General features: G+C 36.2%; 1 protein-coding gene across 1 annotated transcript in view; it reads right to left on the minus strand.

Moving 5' to 3' along the window:
* Positions 1 to 9,538, minus strand: part of LOC149807461 (tetratricopeptide repeat protein 39B-like) — an 86,776-nt gene extending 77,238 nt beyond the window's left edge. Inside the window, exons 1-2 of the mRNA XM_089966847.1 lie at positions 9,465 to 9,538; positions 134 to 165 (exon numbers count right to left, since the gene is read on the minus strand). Coding sequence (XP_089822973.1) covers positions 134 to 165; positions 9,465 to 9,521 — 89 coding nt within the window. The 5' untranslated portion in view covers positions 9,522 to 9,538. The remainder of the gene's footprint in view (positions 1 to 133; positions 166 to 9,464) is intronic.
* Between the last annotated feature and the right edge of the window lie 9,226 nt (positions 9,539 to 18,764).

Raw genomic sequence — 18,764 nt, forward strand, 5'->3', positions numbered from 1 at the left:
ACCAGTAATGCTATACAATACAGGTAAATAATCTGAAATGTTCAAACAGCAAGCCTCCATGCAAGTCCTATGAATGTAGTTTATCCTCATCAAATATTTAAAAAAATTAAGAAGTTTTATCTGAAATACTTACATTTGTACTTTTTCAACAGCATCTTCATATTTCTGAAAGAGAAAGTTTGAAAAACAGCATGAGCTTTCAACAGAGTAAATCATGTCAATCTTACACCATGGTTCAAGAATCTGAGCCTATTCCACCTACATTTTTGGCTAACATTAAAAATATGCCCTACAAGTTGGAATAGTAGGATGGATGTGATACAGTATGTAAAGTCTGGCATGTATGCTGTTAGGCTTGGGTAAATTTCGGAATGTTTTTTTCTTCTCCAAAATTCTTTTTGCCTGTTAATCAATTCAAAACGCATGTGAAAACTGTTACATGGATTCTGACTGTTATTACACTATTTACAGACTGGATGATGTTTGTACATGATTATGGCTCACATGAGTTTCTGTTATGCCTCTTTCTTAGAAATGTCCAACATACAGCCACATAAAGTCAATGTTACAATTTGTTCAAGATAGAAATAAGCTGTGATTCAGGCTTTTCTGTTTAGATTTGTCTTTGCAATATTTGCTCATAGCCCAACCCCAAACTATACATATACATGTACTTAGCATGATGAAGGGAATTTATTTATGCATATAGCATTGATGCCAGGGCCTGTCCTCTCACATACACAGACACAAACACATACACACACACCATTGTGATCCCACCCTGTAACTACATATAAAGTTTCTCAATCATGAAATGGCAAAGTCATTTAGACAAAAAGCATTGACTCCTGGGTCGCGCCATGCTTTGGTGTGTTGCCTCTGGGTCATAACTTAAAAACTGTTAACAACCCATCCTAAAGGAGCAGCATTAAGTTATGGTAATGAACAGAAAGGTGGTAGGCTGCATCTCAAGGAGAGGTGACAAAGTATGCCACAAAACCCTTGTTTATCTAGACGCTACTAACTCATTTCCAAATCTGTAACTATGAAAATACTTGCAAGCACTGTCAATAGGTTTTGACATCAATCAACTGTGATAGCACAATGGTAACACATTTGATTCCAACCTGTGTTCTTGGGTTTAATTTCTGGCTCCAGCATTTGAAGGATAATGTGGTCATTGATCAACAGATTCATTGGTTTCCTCCAACACAATAGATCACACTACGCCAACAATGAAGCCATATATTTATTTCAGAGTCAAGAAGTCTTTTTTAATGTAACAAATTTAACTTTCAATGTATCAAATACTAATGCCAAAAATACAATGTAAGAAGACTTTATTAAGTCTAAAATCACAGAAAATGTACAGTTCACTATTCTATTTATGTCATGTGTAGATGTAGCATATGAATTTTAAAAAGTTAAATTTTAAGAATTCTACTGTGTTGGATCAGATAGGTCCATTCGTCTTAAATAAATGTGCTGACATCATTGTACCATATCTTATCTATATAATTAATCAAAATATTACATAGGGGATCTTCTGATCTTGACTGAAGGCTGCCAAAGTTATGCCTATTTATAAAAAGGGTTCATAGTCAAAACCAGATAATTACAGATCAGCATTTTTTCTGCTAACTAATCCAAACTGTCTGAAAGACATTTATCTAAATATATCAATGGTTACCTCTCAAAGAACTATTTCATCCACACATCCCAGTCAGAAGTTAGATGTAAACACTACTGTCAGTCTGCATTAACAAAATTCCTTGAAGAATGGTTGCCTGCTATGGACAACCATGGATGGACAATGAAGAATTGGTTTTAACTATATATTTTGATTTTAAGAAGATTTTTGATTTCATGGAATATAATATACTGGCATAAAAACTTTAAAAGTACAAAAATTTTCACTTATCACTCTCTTGGTTCAAATCATGTGTGTATGATTTGGAATTTTAACGTAGCTTTAACAATTTTTCAGTTTCATCGCTATGATGTCTGCAGTGTGGCAGTTTATAGTGATGTCTAGCAATGGGGCATCATGCCGCAGACATGTAGCATGATGTCCCACCCATTCACATTATCCTCACACCAGGCCAAGCAGTCCTAACACTAACCTCTTAATGCTGAGTGCCAAGTGAGGCAGCTGTTAGTACCAGTTTTAGAAGTCTTTGGTATGATTCTGCCAGGGATCGAACCCATGACCTACCACATCTGAGGCAGATGCTCTAACCACTAGACCACTGGAGCAGTTTGGTTCAAATCATACCTATCTCACAAAAGCCAACAAGTTGCCATGGGTAAATATTAAATCAGAGATGATGTCCATCAACAAAGGAGTTCAACAGGGATCTATTTTAGGGCCAGCATTATTCTATTATTTATAAATGATTTGCTGATTTGTACAGCATTAACAAAATTGCTCTATATGACGATGATACTACTCTGCATAGTAACTAACTTTAAAATGTTAAACAAAAATTGGGTGAATATTTATAAAGATGAATGCAGGTGCTCACTGAATAACATCTTTATTGATTCCCTATAAATCAAGGCAATGTTGCCTGGCACTAAGCAAAGCTTACAGTGAACATGAATTCTTGGAATTTAAATGACTGAAATTTTAACACAGATTAGACTACCATAAATCCATGTTAAGAATAAACATTACCCTTAATATCTGTATGATGTGTTTCATTTGAGTCATAAGAACACTGCCAAGGACCTGAACTGAGATCAATGCCAAATTACCTGTGCAGAATAACATTTTCAAAAATACTGGTAAAACCCGTTACAATGCATTGCTCTGGGTCCAACGAATCACATCGCGATATCAGCGGGATCGTGTACAATTTTTTTTAAAAAAACTTCCCCCACAGAAAATATGCATTGAAATTTCAATGTTATCAGTTTGAACTAACCTCTTGATCATATAGTGTTTGTTCTGTTCATCGGGATTCATCAGATACCCTTGTAAAATATTATTATTATTATCATTATTATTATTATTAATGTATTCAACTCTACAAACCCAAAGGCCCAATGATATTACATTTAAAGTAACATAAACATAACCTCAACATTCTCAATCTTCACGATTTACAGCAAAAAATGAGAAAAACCAGGTAAGATTCCAGTCACATCATAGCATTGTAGTTTATGTCAAAGTATTTAAGATGCTTTGGAGAAAAAAAATCAGTACGAATTGCATGAATGTGTGACTATCATTTCATTTTGGTGGCGCTCTACAGTTTTGTATTTTGCATGGGGTTAGGATTTGAAAGAAAAAGAATTTCCCCAGCTTTCCTCACTGGTTATACTGGCTATTTAAAAAAGACCTTGTATATCTTAGGTATAATTCAAAGAACCTTTAATTCCCTTAATTTTGGTGTATGATTGATGGGTGTACTATGGGTTATAGAGTATACAGCTTGGCCTTACTCCAGATGTGCACCTTTCAAAAAAGTGCTAGCTCCACTTGGTCATTTTCACTTCCTGAACTTAGAGGTAAATTGTATAAAAAAAGAACCAATAATTTTTTTTACATTTTATATATTTGGTAATTCATTCATTGCACTTTCAGAAGCTGGTATTGTCTAGTCTGGCAAAATTCATTTTCCCTATTTTAATAGCTGCTATGGATAGTGTACTTTAGCCTAATTCATGCTGATTTTTTAGCACAAGGGAGCAGTCATTGTAGTTAGCAGTGTGTTTAAATCATGTACAATATCCAAAAGTACAATATCCAAAGAAATGTCATCCACATTACATTAATGTAGCATAGAGGTATGCCAACATTTTCTCCATTGTGCATGTTTTAAATGCAAACAACTTCACCTTACATACGTCATTCTCCCAAAAGTACATAATAACTGGTGAGCACCCCCTTTAGATACAATCAGTAAAACTTGCCAAACTGGTTACCGTAGAATGTTTTGGTATAAAACCATACTGTTCTTGACATATGGTATGGTTTAAAGAGAAATGACAAATTTTTATCTACAGTTCTTTCAACCACTTATGATGGAATTGGTCACAGTAACACAGGTCTATAATCTGAGACTAAATATCCATATAAAACTGGAATACTGCTCCAGTGGCCTAAGTGGCTAGAGCATCTGCCTCCGATGCAGTAGGTCACAGGTTCAAACCCCAGCTGTATATTACCAAAGACTTATAAAAATGATACTAACAGCTGCCTCGCTTGGCACTCAGCATTATGAGGTAAGCTTTAGGACTGGTCGGACTGGTGTCAGTATAATGTAATTGGGAGGGATCTGATGCTACATGTCTGCAACATGATGTCCCAGTGCTAGACATCACTATAAATTACCACACTGCAGACATCAAAGCAATATGACCGGAAAATTGTTAAAGCTACAATAAAAATCCAAACCATACACATCATCTATGTCTCTCTGTTGGTGCCAGCAATGACCAAAGTTTCCCCTGCACAGGGATCATATATGCAAAATTATTGCATAATGAACAACAGAACAATGTGCAAAGATTAGCATTAACATTCAAAATGATCAAGGAGGGAACGATTCTCACTGACTTCCATCTGCCATTTTTACTTTCTAGTCATCATAGTTGACTTGCCATCCTATTTTATAAAGAGGTGTCAAATTCCAATCATCTCAATTAGTGTTATCTTCTCAAAATAAAAGATCAAAGTTGACTTCTGTGTCAATTATTAGAAAATCCCATGTGACTTCCACAATCTCATGAGAACAATGCTAATTGATTAGCAGGTGACGCATATCCATAGGTACTGTCATTTGACAGGCAAGAATGTCCAACATTATTATATGGTACTGATTATAGTACTTGGCGCTTGAGGCAAAATTTCCAAGAGTCAAACTGATGGATAGGGAGGAATGTACATGCATCAGTTTCAGCTCAAATATGAAATTCACACATCAGAAACAAGGAGTAAGGGCAGAGATTTAAAAATTTTATATACAAAAATCAGCTTATCTGGGGACAAGCTGGTTCGAAAAATTGAACTTGTCTTTGGAAAATTTGAGCTTGCTTCAAACATAATATTCCAACATGAGTAAAGCGAAAAGATAAAAAATGGTTTATTTTAAGGAAATTGTCTTATATTTACTGTCAATTTTTCTTTTGTATCTTTGCTGGCATTCTTATACAATATGCTGATAATTAATGTAATCCAATATATATATGTAAATATACAAATAGAAAGATATGCAGATTAGAAAGAGTTCAAAAGCAGGTATAGTTGGAAGAGCAAAAGAAGGTATGTACATGTATATGAACAGATAAAGGGTGTGTGTGTGTGTATGTGTGTGTGTGATTTGGATTTTTAATGTAGCCTTAACAATTGTCCAGTCATATCACTAAGATGTCTGCAGTATGGCAGGTTATAGTGATGTCCAGCACTGGGTTATCATGCCCTACCTGGTCATATTATCCTGACACCAAACCGACAGTTGTAACACTAACCTTTTAATGCTAAGTGCATAACGAAGCAGCTGTTAATACCACTTTTATAAGTCTTTGGTATGACTCACTCTGGGTTCAAATCCATGACCTCCTGCATCCAGTCGACAGATAAAGGGGTATTTAGAAAAAAATTTGGTGATAGATACATTTTTAAGAGAGAAAGAGAGACAGAGACAGAGAGAGAGAGAGTTAGAGTTAAAGCAAGGCTGTTTGTAATAACTTATTTATACTCTCAACTCAAGGATTTGTGAAAACTTATTTCATCCATTCACTTAAAAATTATCATGTAATCAACTATAAATTGGTGACAAAATATCTGAGAATCCGACTTTTGAGAATTATTTGAAAACACTTTATTTTGTCCATTTAACTGTTTGCCAAGCAGTATATATCAATTCTCCTGTAATTATCATGTAAACAAGATAACATAAACATCACCAGTGGGTGCTACATTTTTCTAACAAAAACCATGCTTTGAATGAAATATTTTTGGTACTTCATCATTCAAGATGAGTTCATTTTATTTATAAACACAAATCTGTCAAAGAAATCTTAAGAGTTTTATTTTTACCAGTTATACCTACACACCATAAAATTGAAGACATGCATTAAAACGCAAAACAATCTTCAAAAAGCCATTGCTTAGATTAAGCAATCTGACAAACTGCCCTAGGCTAACTTAGGACCAGAAAGTCAGCAAATCAAATCCCTAATACTTACAACTATTATCATTACAATGTAAATGATCAAGACCCCTTGTCAGTAAACACACACACTCAGAGTTTCTGTATTCTACCCAGACCACCAACCTTAAATAATATTTTTTGTATTTTGTATCCCTCTCTCAATTATGGGAGTTGCCTACAGCCAAGTGTCTTGCAAATCTGAGCTTGTCCGAACTGAATTTGAGCTTGTCCTATAAGTGGATTTATAAATCCCTAAAGGGTCAAATCAAAACCATGTTCAATTTATACTTAAAAGAACATCTGAAATACACAGGATTCTTAACAGATTGATACCTTCTGGTCTTGATGCTGCAAATTAAAATGTGACCCATTTCCAACGTGTAAGTTTTTATGATGAACACTGATTTCAGAATAAGCATCAGTCTTAATTACTCTTGACTCACATCTAGCATCATTTCTTACGGAGCATGTGCTGTCCATAACAAAAAAAAGACTGCGCCAGTAATCAACATTTGCTAGCCTACTGTTTACACTGTACCTGTCAATAATATCATACCTATGTAAAATCAATAAGAACTGTCTGGAGCTAAAAGGTCACTGAAGTCACGTTTAGGCATAATTGAATCAAGGTCAGATTGTTCTGTGATTATCTTTGAAGCTTATGATACAAAAAGGAAATGAATTACAAACTGATTGGATTAACTTCTGATCAAATATTGGCATTTGTTTTACAGCACTGTAAATTATAATTAGATAAGTCTGTGGAAAATATTGTTACTCATTAAGCCAGGTATCAGCGATAAGTTGTTGTTGTTGTTGTGGGGTTTAACGCCATTTTTCAGCACGATAGGCTATACATGGCGGCCAGTATTAATGGTGGAGGAAGAACCCGGAAAACCCCGGAAAGAACCACCGACCCACGAGAAGCTACTGGCAAGCTTTCTCACATGCCCACATTGGCTGAATCTTAGACTCGAACCGCCGTCAGCGATAAGTGGATGAACTTTAAGAAACAGAAAGTTGGTACAAGTCCTGAGAATTAGGAGAATATGTTACATAAAGTTGTACGAAAGGTTAAGGAAGAGTGGAAAGTGAATTTCCATGGGTTCAGAGTGTTCTGAAAGATGGAAATACACCGATGATATGTGACTATGTAAGTATGCTACAAAATCAAACCCATTTATTCAAGATGAATTCAAGACAAGAAATTTTAAGCATCAGTTTCCTTAATGAATAATGAACAATCCCAGCTAAGAGGTCATGACTGTCAGAAACAAATGACTCTTGAGATTTTCATTTTAACTCTTACGATTATGGGGTCACAGGTAAAATGACTCTTCAGTTTTGAAATCTATTGAGAACCCTGGCACTTTTATTTTAAAGATAAGTTAATGATTAGAAGACCTGATATATGATTGTAGCACACAAACAAATAGAGCAGTGTCAAAGTTATGCCTTAGACTACAGTTCTCTCTTTAAAAAATCCACGAAATCAAACCATGACACACAGGGTTCTCCAGCTTGCAGAGATCTACATAAAAAATAGGCCTATTTTTAAGGTGCATGAAAAATTCCAGCAGCCAAGTCCTCTGTATGCAAGTCTTTTGTTGGAATAAGTCCTTTGCATTCGATCTGTTTCTGCAAAACAACCATCAACTATGTAGTATTTTGGGCTTAGATCAAACAAAGTTCAAGTGAATGTAAAGCTGCATATGTTACATTTTTGATCAAAGGACCAATTATATGCATGTGTGCTTTAACACCTCACTCCAATAGGCACCACTCAGCACACCTTAATCCATGATATTGTAAAACTTTCCACAATGTTTGGCACGCTTGCATTGTACTATATACTGCATTTAGATAAACAGTGCCAAGATTTTAAGACTTATTTTGTTCACTACATAAATATAATTTACATGTTAATCACCATTAATCATTTTCAAGATCAGTTATTCTTCTGTTTCATGCACACAATTATATTGTTATTTTTTATTTTTGAGCGATTATTACATGTGTACTCTTCCCATGGCATCTTAATTTAATATTTTAGGTGCCTCATGAGATTACAGATCAGCTTCATTCCTCTGGCTAGAATGACCAACATAAAATAGTTATTTCATCAAGTTTTGATAAAGAAAACAGAATGTCAAAGAGACTGAGAAATTTATTAATTGAATAAATCATGGAACAGGACATTTCCATGAACCACAAAATGATATGACAATGGAACATTACATGCTTTATGCACTTAGACCTGTTTCCAGACAGCTGTTTCAGCTCAAGTGTTGCTGGTTTCACTTACAATATCAGTGGCTTGTAAGAAACTTTTCTCGTCACATAACTGTATCAAGACAAACTGTAATAAAATTGATGTTGATGAAAGCAATTCCTAAACCTGCTGTAGAGAATTATGTTACAGTTTATTCAAGACAAAATGTAATGAAGCATGCTGTTATGTGTTGCTTCAACAAACTGTTCCAAAAATAAACAAATCAAGCAGGGACATGTACAAATCTTGGGCCCAAAAAGTATTCTGTTTCACACAAAAAATGAGAAAGTACAGGTACCACTAAAGTCTCCACGCTCAACGCTGTTCCAATGCTTTTCTGGTGGTGGTGGTGGGAATAGTTTTCTTATGAAAAATACAACCATAAAGCCAGTTTTTGGCTCATCTGCAAAGTATATGCAACACACAATACTATATACGAGCAACAATGTTGATGCAAGATTAGGTGTAAAAGATATATTCTGTGTTTAGCTCAATTCTTCTTTGTCATTGTTGAATCTAAAAGGATGAAAATCACAAGAACAGCAATATTTGAATTAAAGGTGAGATTTCACCGTTGTCTTACAATGTAATACCTCGACCCTGATATGTATGCTGGGGGCAGGGGATTGTCGACGTCGACACCGATACAGTTACAATACAGGTTTGGGGGCAATTTTTCTGACACGAGTTACAATTTAATTATTTATACATACTGTGTTTTGCAAAATAATTGAGAGAAGTATTCTGAACATCAAAAGATCTCGCTGCTACTCTATAAACAATTTAACTATATTATACTTTGGCCCTTATCACAGGCACGTGTGCCTACCGATGTGTAGCTATCTGCCATGTTATTTTTATTTAACGTATTGTATTGGGCATATTTTGACAATCAGGAGTCATTGGCAACAGGCTCATCACAATGATTATTTGGGAACAGTTGAACAAATCTGTAAAATGTTGATTCAAATAATACTTTCAATTTATTAATAGGAAGAATATAAATAAAGTGAGAAAAAAAACGGGAGTACCTCTTCCATATCGTCGCTGCAACTGTCCTCTTCACGTCTGATAACGTTCGTCGCCATTTTAACACAAACGGGAAGTTGACCGGATCATACCTCCATTCGGAATTACTTTGGGTGTTTCTTAGACTAGTATCCTGGCTTCCCGTGATGCTTTGCACGTGATATCAGGTACGCGCTGTTGAAAAGACAAGTGGAGAATTTCAAGACGGCAAAAAGAATATAAAATGCGTTGGCAAATTTTTTTAAAAAGAATTAAAAATCAGTTACTTTTAACTGAGTCACCACTAGCGTTTTAAGTGAATTAAGCGCAACTATATCATTTAAACAAGTACTGAGCGTTTGTCTAAGGTGTCACTGTGCAGTACTGTAATTTTCATCCATTATGTGCGAGTTCGGGGAGAGGAAGGAGAAGAGGTACGGTGAGATATTGCAAAATCGTTATGTTCTGCCGTGTGTTGTTGTGCCGTGTGTGTGTGTGTGTGTGTGTGTGTGTGTGTGCTTGAGAGAGAGAGAGAGAGACTTTACTTGATTGAAAGCTTGATCGATTCTTTTAGCGTCATTTTACGGTAAAATCCAACATTTTTAATAAACCGATTTTCATTGACCATCTTGTATCTTAAAATTATTTATTGATCACATTACGGGACAAGGTGGGTGGAATTGGTAATATAACACATATCTAACTGTGCCATGAAATTTTTGGAAAATAATGCTTAGTTGGAATATCTGCAAGCAAGAATTAACAAGTATATATGCAAGAAAACGAAAATAATAATGTTTTTTAAAGCAAATTCCAACACCTGTTTTGTTTCAAAAACATCTATTTCTTGTTTAGCATACCCAGAAGAGAAAAAGATCGTTTAAAGAATTCAGCAATCTTACAGATACACTAAGTAGAAACCGGGGGGGGGGGGGGTAATTATATTTTGGGAAATCTATGGGTATATTTATTTATACGTTATGCTTAATATCCGTGTTTCTATAGGCAAACTGTCACACCTGCAAAATTGTGAAATTGGAATCATGTAATTTGATTTTGATAACACTGAACTAGAAAATTCAGCTTCATTATGATGATAAAATACTTCAACTAATAAAAATAATAATAATAATAATAATAATAATAATGAGGACTTTGTATATCGCCTAATCGTTAGAAGCTCTAAGCGCTTTACAACATTAGACAACACATATAACATTAAAAAAAAACATATATAAAGCCATGATTAAAAACACAAACATCATACAATTAGAAAACTTAAAAAACATGCTGAAAATATTTAAGGTAGGAAACATTAGTAGGTCTTTAGGTTTGTTCTTGCAGTCAAAATAAGTGAGTTTTAAGAGCACTTTTGAATGGGATCACTGTGTCTTTGTGTCAAAGTTCAGTGGACAATTCATTCCATGTTGCTGGGCCCTGGTATGCAAAAGAACACTGTCCATATGACTTTGTTTTCATAGTGGGAATAATGAGTATACGATTGTCAGAAGAGGAGCGTAAGTATCTTGCTGGTATATACACATGGGTGAGGTCGGATAAGCATGTTGGACTGGAGTCCATCAGTGAAACGTAGCACAGAGAACAAATGTTGTGTTTGATTCTGGATCGAATGGATAGCCAGTATTGGGTACAGCGCAGCGGGAGGTGTGCTCTGATCGTGGTACTCTAAGTATGATCTGAACAGCTGTGTTTTGAACCTTTTGAAGTTTCTGGAGTAAATATTGAGATGAACCAGACAGAATTGAGTTACAATAGTCCAGTCTTCAAAGTACTAATGAACACACAAGTGTTTTAGTGGCATCAGCTGAAAGATATTTGCGAATGGACCTGATCCGTCTCAGCTCAAGATATGCAGCCTTGCTTATGTTCATGACATGTTGGTGCAATGTGAGAGTACTGTCCAGAGTAACACCTAGGTTTCGTACTGATTGTGTGAATTTAATGTTGGTGTTGCTGATATTTATTGTTTGAGGTAAAGGATGTGAATGAGAAAGTCTAAAGTTGTGATCAGCATGGCCTCAGTTTTATCATCATTCATCTGCAGCTTGTTACATGTCATCCATAATTTCACATCAGAAATACACCTCTCTACACCTTGGATGGTAGTATCAGCTTCAGTTGGGTGGCTAGATTTGTATATTTGGGTGTCATCAGCGTACAATTGGTGAGACACTGGATGATGATCTATGACACTTGAGAGTGGCTGAGTGTATATAATGAAGAGAACAGGTCCAAGAACAGACCCCTGTGGAACACCACAATGAAGATTAACTGGGCTGGAGTGTATTCCATTTGCGGACACAATTTGTGTCCTGTTGACCAAGTAGGACTTGAATCACAGTAAGGCTGTATCATGAATGCCAAATACATGCTGAGGACGGTGAGCAATATAGCATGGTCTAGTGTGTCGAATGCTGCAGACAAATCAAGGAGGGTGAGGACTGTAATCTTTCCACTATCCAAAAACAGAGAGAATGTCATTAACTACTTTTAGAAGAGTAGTTTCAGTACTGTGGCAAGGGCGATATGCAGATTGTACATTGCTAAAAAAAAGACTGAGTTCAGATGAGATACAAGCTGGGATAGAACAACCTTTTCTAAGATTTTTTATATGCACGGGAGATTAGAAACTGGGCGGTAATTCTTTAAATCGTTATGGTCTAGTGTTGGTTTCTTCAGCAGAGGCTTTACAATGGCAGTTTTCAAAAATGATGGGAATTCCCCGGATGAAAAAGAGGTATTAATAACATCAGTTAGTGAAGGTAATACTGGATCTAAGCACTCAAACAGCAGTGATGTTGGAATTGGATCAAGTTCACATGACTTTGGTGCACTCTTCATCACGATTGTACGTACGAAATCCATAGAGACAGATTCAAATATTGCTAATGGTTGCCGTTCAAATTCTGTATCCCAACTGTATGGTGACGACGAGTCAATTGAAATTGTGGTGTCAAGCTTATCTCTAATGGTTTGTACTTTGTCACGGAAGAAATTTGCAAACATGTCCGGAAGGTCGACTGGAGAGATTGTAGTTGGAAGTGGTGAGGTAGTTGGAAGTGGCTAGCAGGAATGTTTCATTTTTAACCATCAGTCTGGGAGTGGGGTACAATTATTTAGCAGTAATTCCATAAAGACAAGCTACTTATTTTAACAAGCAATAACCTAGCAAATGAATTCAGGACTGAATGCAGTATTGTTACATACTCTTGTAACGTCAAAATTTAAGAGAGAGATATGGGTGTAAGGTTTGAAGAGACTTACCATAATGGCATTCATTCATTCAGATAGATGGGGGGAGGATACGGCAACACTGATCTGTCACCCACAGTGATTTGGAAAGGACCGGAAGCAACTAGGTTATGCTGACATACCGGCAATTTGAGTTCGATCAGTCATTCCATTATATGATGAAATTTGTTTTATCAGCATAACAGAAAAGCTAATTGTATTTCCCATAATTTTATAATTCTCTTTCTAAGAGAAAGTGCATCATTCAAATGTCATGTTCAGTTTTATTTCGTCTATGTAACTGATTAAATTGTTATATTTTACATCCGGTGGCTTGTGTTGTTCTTGTCTATATCTTTGCTCATATCTCTGTTATTCCATCCATTAATGTCATATTTAATGTTATTAATTATTCGATTCGGGCAATAACAAAGTGGTCAATCATCTTGTAGATCACGATAACCGAAGCACCATAACAGGTGGGAGAGGGATCATATATGACTCACGCCCCTCCCACATTTCAAGTTATAGATAAACTGGAGGTTAAAACTTAATGTTATTTTACATCAGTTAGTATCTACCCTGAAGTCAAATTTCATCAAAGTCTGACTAAACTTAAAAGGGAAATAATTTTAAGTACCAGTATGTATTTTGTTTATAAAAAAAAAAACTCTTAAGGTCGTAAGTGTTTATCGGCGACCAGGTAACCTGGCATCTAACTTGGCAGAGCACACTCTTTTTTCATGTAAACATTGTTCATTTAATACCTAAATTAATATAGCAATTTCTGTGTCAAAACGAATCAGTTATTTAAGATAAAGATTTATTATCTGAGCATATATTCCATGTAGTACAAATATTAATACTTGACCTATCCAGATTTCCAGTAGTGGCTATCACATTGTAAATAGCAAAATATTTTTCTAAGCAAGATAGAAAGGACAAAACTGTAAAGCTCCAAAATGTGCATTGCATAAATAGGTATCTACTGCATTAGCAACCTAATCCAGCCCACCCCGACCCCATTTTCTGTTCCATTATTACAGCAACCTAATCCAGCCTACCCCGACCCCATTTTCTGTTCCATTAATGTATTTTAACATACAAATATGCCACATGACACGAAGGTCGGTATATTCGAAAATGTTGAAACCTAATGTAAAATAATAGTAAAACACAATCCATAAAACTTTCATCTAAATAAAGCACATACGGCGATTGCGCAATCTCTCGGAGTTTCCCTCCCATCCACCACAACCCCAACTCACACACACTGGCTGAAAATGACCGTACTGCATAGTGACACTGTGAAGTGTCGAATTTTGAATTACATAAAATTTTAAAGTTGAATGCATTTAGCAATTAAAGTCTTATAGCAGTTAACCCAGAAAAGTCTTTGTGAAAGGTCACTTCGAATGTTCTTCGTTCATCTTCCCCCATGTCAGTGTAAACTTCAAAGGAACAATATTTCCGACCCAGTGAAATTGACCGGGGTATCTTAACACGGTCCTTAGAAAGTAAACATTTGAGCTACCAACCCATATCGCTTGGTAGGAACTTATGTCCACTTATCATATTTTCAAAAGAAGATTGTCACGCACTGTCGTACACAGATTCTGATATGTCTAAATCTGATGAAAGAAATTATTTCTTTGGGAAAGATTAGGGACCCTTGCCTACGATTGGGTAGAATAAATTAGGGCGTACACTTTAGAGCAATCTGACTTTAACGTGACGACCCTAGTCGAAATTCTTTAGTCTGAACATTTCCTAGAAGACAAAACTTAGTCGACTCCGTGGAAGCCTACAGATTAGTGCTTTCCTCGTGAAACAAGAAAAGGGACCAGTTGTTCGTCGTGTAAAAAGAAAGGCATGTTTTGTGCTAGGACGCACAAGTCCTGAAGAAAGGGAACAAAATACAGCGACAAGGTACGCAATTTTAGTTTCACGTTATATTCTATTATTTGATTGTTTGTTTTATTCAAATGTGTTTGCTATGACTAGGTTTCCATATTATGTATCGTTTATTCAATTCATGAAAATGTGTTGATGTTAGAGTTGTTATGCAACTTACTTTATTCAGGAGTACGGGAAAAGAAAGAAGGAAGGACTAGGTCAGAATAAAAGGACCAGGAAGTCCATGAAGGGACAGAACCTAGAGTTTAGGAAGGGTGAACTAGGAGACGGTGATATACGGTCAAAGTGAATGACTGTGATGCAATCAATCGTGGACATTGCGCTCTTTTCACCTCTCGTTATGATGATGTAAAAAATTCAAATTGGACACACATGTTAAATTCTACTTATATAATCTAACTTGAATTTTAATTGCCGGTATTAATTTGTTCTGATTAAATTTGTTATTTTCTTGTTAAAGGGGGCTCGTATTGTTTATTTCTTCACCGTATTCTCGCTCAGTTCTCTGTTGAAATTCCATTCTTCTTTTATTCCCACCGGGCTATAATATCGAAGGAGGTCATCCTCTGGATAACGCCAGCCAAACCCAATTAACCATGAAATTCGTCCGATTGTGACTCTGTCTTCTTCACAAGAATATTGTTCCATATGAACGAAAGTAGTGTCAAATCCGGTGTTTCTTTCGGGACTTGACTGAAAAGACCGAAGATATTCCGATTGAAATTCTCAGACATTCGTAATTAGGTAATTAGCCGAACTGATACGAAAGGCATCCTCTCCACCTAAGATACGAGGTCATTCTGAACTTCTGCGGATATTGGTTGTGCTATACAGTTCGTATCGTGCACACTGTTTACATTTTTAAAGAAAAAGAATTTCCCAGGTTTTTCTCATTGTTTATGCTGGCTATTTTATATTTAAAAAATCTTGTCGATTTTAGATACTGTTTAAAAAAAAATCCCCTTATTTCGGTGTATGATTGATGAATGTTGGATTCGGATTATATAGTCAACAGTTTGGCCTCCCTTCAGATGCGCAATATCATAAAACAGCTAGTTCTGCTTGGTCATTTTCACTGCCTTGACTTCAGAGGTTAATTATTTTAAGAAAATGAGCCGATAACTTTTTTTCACATTTCATATATTTTGTAATTCATTTACTGCACATTCATAGGCTGGTATTGACTAGTTTGGTAAAATTCATTCTCCCTGTTGCAATAACTGCTCAAGATAACGTGCTTTAGACTAATTCAGGTCCATTTATAGAGCATATGGTAGCAGTCATTTTGGTTAGCCGCGTGCTTAGACCATGTACGGTTTGCACAAGGACACATTCAAAGAAATTTCAGCCACAGTACATTAACGTTACATAGAGGTATGCCAACATTTTTGCACAATTTTGCATGTTTAAAATACAAACAACCTCACCTCACATCTGTAACTCAAAGAAATTCATAATATCTGTCGATCGCCCTCATTTCTGCGAGACAAAATATGCCTAGGATATAAGTCAGCGCAGTAATTTACAGGAAATCTAGCCTGTGCTCTGGCCTTCCACGATGTTCAGTACACGAGGCCAGGCACCCACCGTTGAGGGTGCAAGGGATAGTTTTTATGCACAAGTTGAATGCCGCATCTACCTGCCTAATATATATTAAAAAAATAATACATTACACAAGTGAGGTCACAATTTTCCATATTTTTGGACAGCTATATTAAAACAAGGCATAATGATAATATTCGCCTAACCTGATAAGTTAATGGCAGTTTATAGGAGAATAAGCTTATGCATCCCAACCCTAAATTTATATCTGCATTTGCATGTCCGAAGGTCACTTTTGGCACCACGTGATGCTCACGGTGCAAATTCATGCCCTTTCCACAGACGTTAATTTTGCAGAGCATCATGTACTTAACAGCTTAATGCAGTTAAAAGTATTTGCCATCCAGCCGTTTATTTGGATATTCTACATGCATTGAACCCACGTTTACTGTCATGGGTGGCTAGATCTTCTTCCTAGCCGACTATTGGTATATCACTATATAATGCAGAGTAACTATGGGAGGTGTACATGCCTCACATTAGTTTCAAGAATACAAGTCCAAAATATCCAGTTCACAAATATATCAATATGGTTAATTATTAAACAATAATAATTTAAAAAGTCACACCATATTTTTAAGTTAAGAAATTTGATAGGGACCACTTTACGAAATTAAGCATTTGGCTCAAAAATAGTTTATTTCAAAATTTGTGTACATATCACATATTCAGACATTATCTAGTAAATTGGTATAAAGGAAACTTTTTTGTATGCAAAACTCAGAATCTGTGTACAAATCACATATTTAGACATTATCTAGTAAAATGGTATATAGGACATTTGTTTGCGGAAAAAGCATTGCATTGTTTACATGGTAACTGACTGCATTTCTTGAAAGATTTCAAACTGTGTGCAACCTCATATGCTTTTTGTCTTCGTTTACCTCCACAGTATCAGGACAGAATCAATATTCCTTTACAATGCCGCTTGAATGCCGAAAAGGAATTTAGGAGTTACAAATTTTAGGAGTGAATGAAAGACATGATATGTTAGTTGTCATTGACAGAACTGAAAAGTTTGTATAAATCTTCTAGCCAACTTAACAAGAAGAAACCACATCTTCAAGATAAAAAAGTGATAAATGCTTTTATATCTCCTGTCAGGTCTAAATGTGTGTGTGTGTGTGTGTGTGTGTGTGTGTGTGTGTGTGTGTGTGATTTTTATTTTTAACGTAGCTTTAACAATTTTTCAGTAATATCGCTACGATGTCTGCAGTGTGACAGTTTATAGTGATGTCTAGCACTGGGGCATCAAGCAGCAGGGGGGGGGGGGCGAATCCGACATTTTGTCCAATCGTCATTTGGCTTAATTAATACTTTCTGCACTCAGCGGATCCGGTGTCGTCAGCGCCCGGTAAAAAAAAAACGACGTCGTCGTCGTTGTCATCGTCGAGGGGCCAAATCGACAATTGTCCGGACGTCATTTGGTTTAATTAATACCTTCTGCGCGCCGATCCCAGCGTCGTCAGCGTCCGGTAAACACATCGACGACCGCGTCGATGTCATCGCCCCCCCTGCTGCTATGATCTTACAAACAGAGTGATCACTAACTCCTCCTCTTGTAGATCAATTAGGTTATTTGACTGATCGGTAAGTCTAAAATTAATTCTCGTTAAAAACCGATTATAGACCGGATTAATCGGACTCTCAACGATTAAAAATCCCGGAGGGGCTGTTGGTGAAAAATATCCCTGTTGAGCTTGGTATCCACCTGGTAACTCCCTTCGATAACATCACACACCAGATTGATTGCTATCACCGATGCAATATTTACGTTGTACGGGGCAATATACAATTTGGTCAAGTCCGATACGATATCGTGTGTTCGAGGATCATGTAAATTTATTGTTACAAATCCATGTGGGGTCGACTGAGCATGACTAAAAAAGTTTTGCAAAACAAAATCGATCCAGCATCAATGGAGGAAATGTCAGTATAATTTTTTTATAGGAATTATGACATTTCCTCCAGTGTGGCGGGTCAGTTTTGCAAAACAAAATCGATTTTTTTTATTCTGTCATGGGGGCATTGTTGTTGTTGTTGTTGTTTTACAAAATAAAAAAGTTTTTCATTAAATAATGCCCCATCGGCGAATTTTAACCGACGAGGATACCAATGAAATAATAAGACTCCGTGGGAAAACACCAATATCGGAAATAGCAGATCGATACAAAATTAGTTACCAGCGCATTTATAAAATTTGGAAAAATGAGCCTGACAACGATATCAGAATGATAGATCTCAGCATCGACGATGAAATAAAACAAATTGTTGATGCACCCAGTGATGCGAATTCATCCATGGACGCCATTGTGGATAAACAAACCATTCAGGACTTGCAATGGCGGTTAAATAATTTGACCAACGAGAATAAATCATTGCAACAACGGTTAAAACACGTGTCAAGCACAGCCGATTATAATCGTATACAACGGCGTTATGATTATTTACAACAGCGTTATGACGATTTACAACAGCGACATGATGATATGCAACGGCGCCACGATGATGCGCAACGGCGTCACGATGACATGCGACGCATCATTGGTGGG

This window comes from Sinohyriopsis cumingii, chromosome 1 (assembly GCF_028554795.1).
Source record: "Sinohyriopsis cumingii isolate HCF-2022 chromosome 1, ASM2855479v2, whole genome shotgun sequence".
Taxonomy (NCBI): Eukaryota; Metazoa; Mollusca; class Bivalvia; order Unionida; family Unionidae; genus Sinohyriopsis; species Sinohyriopsis cumingii.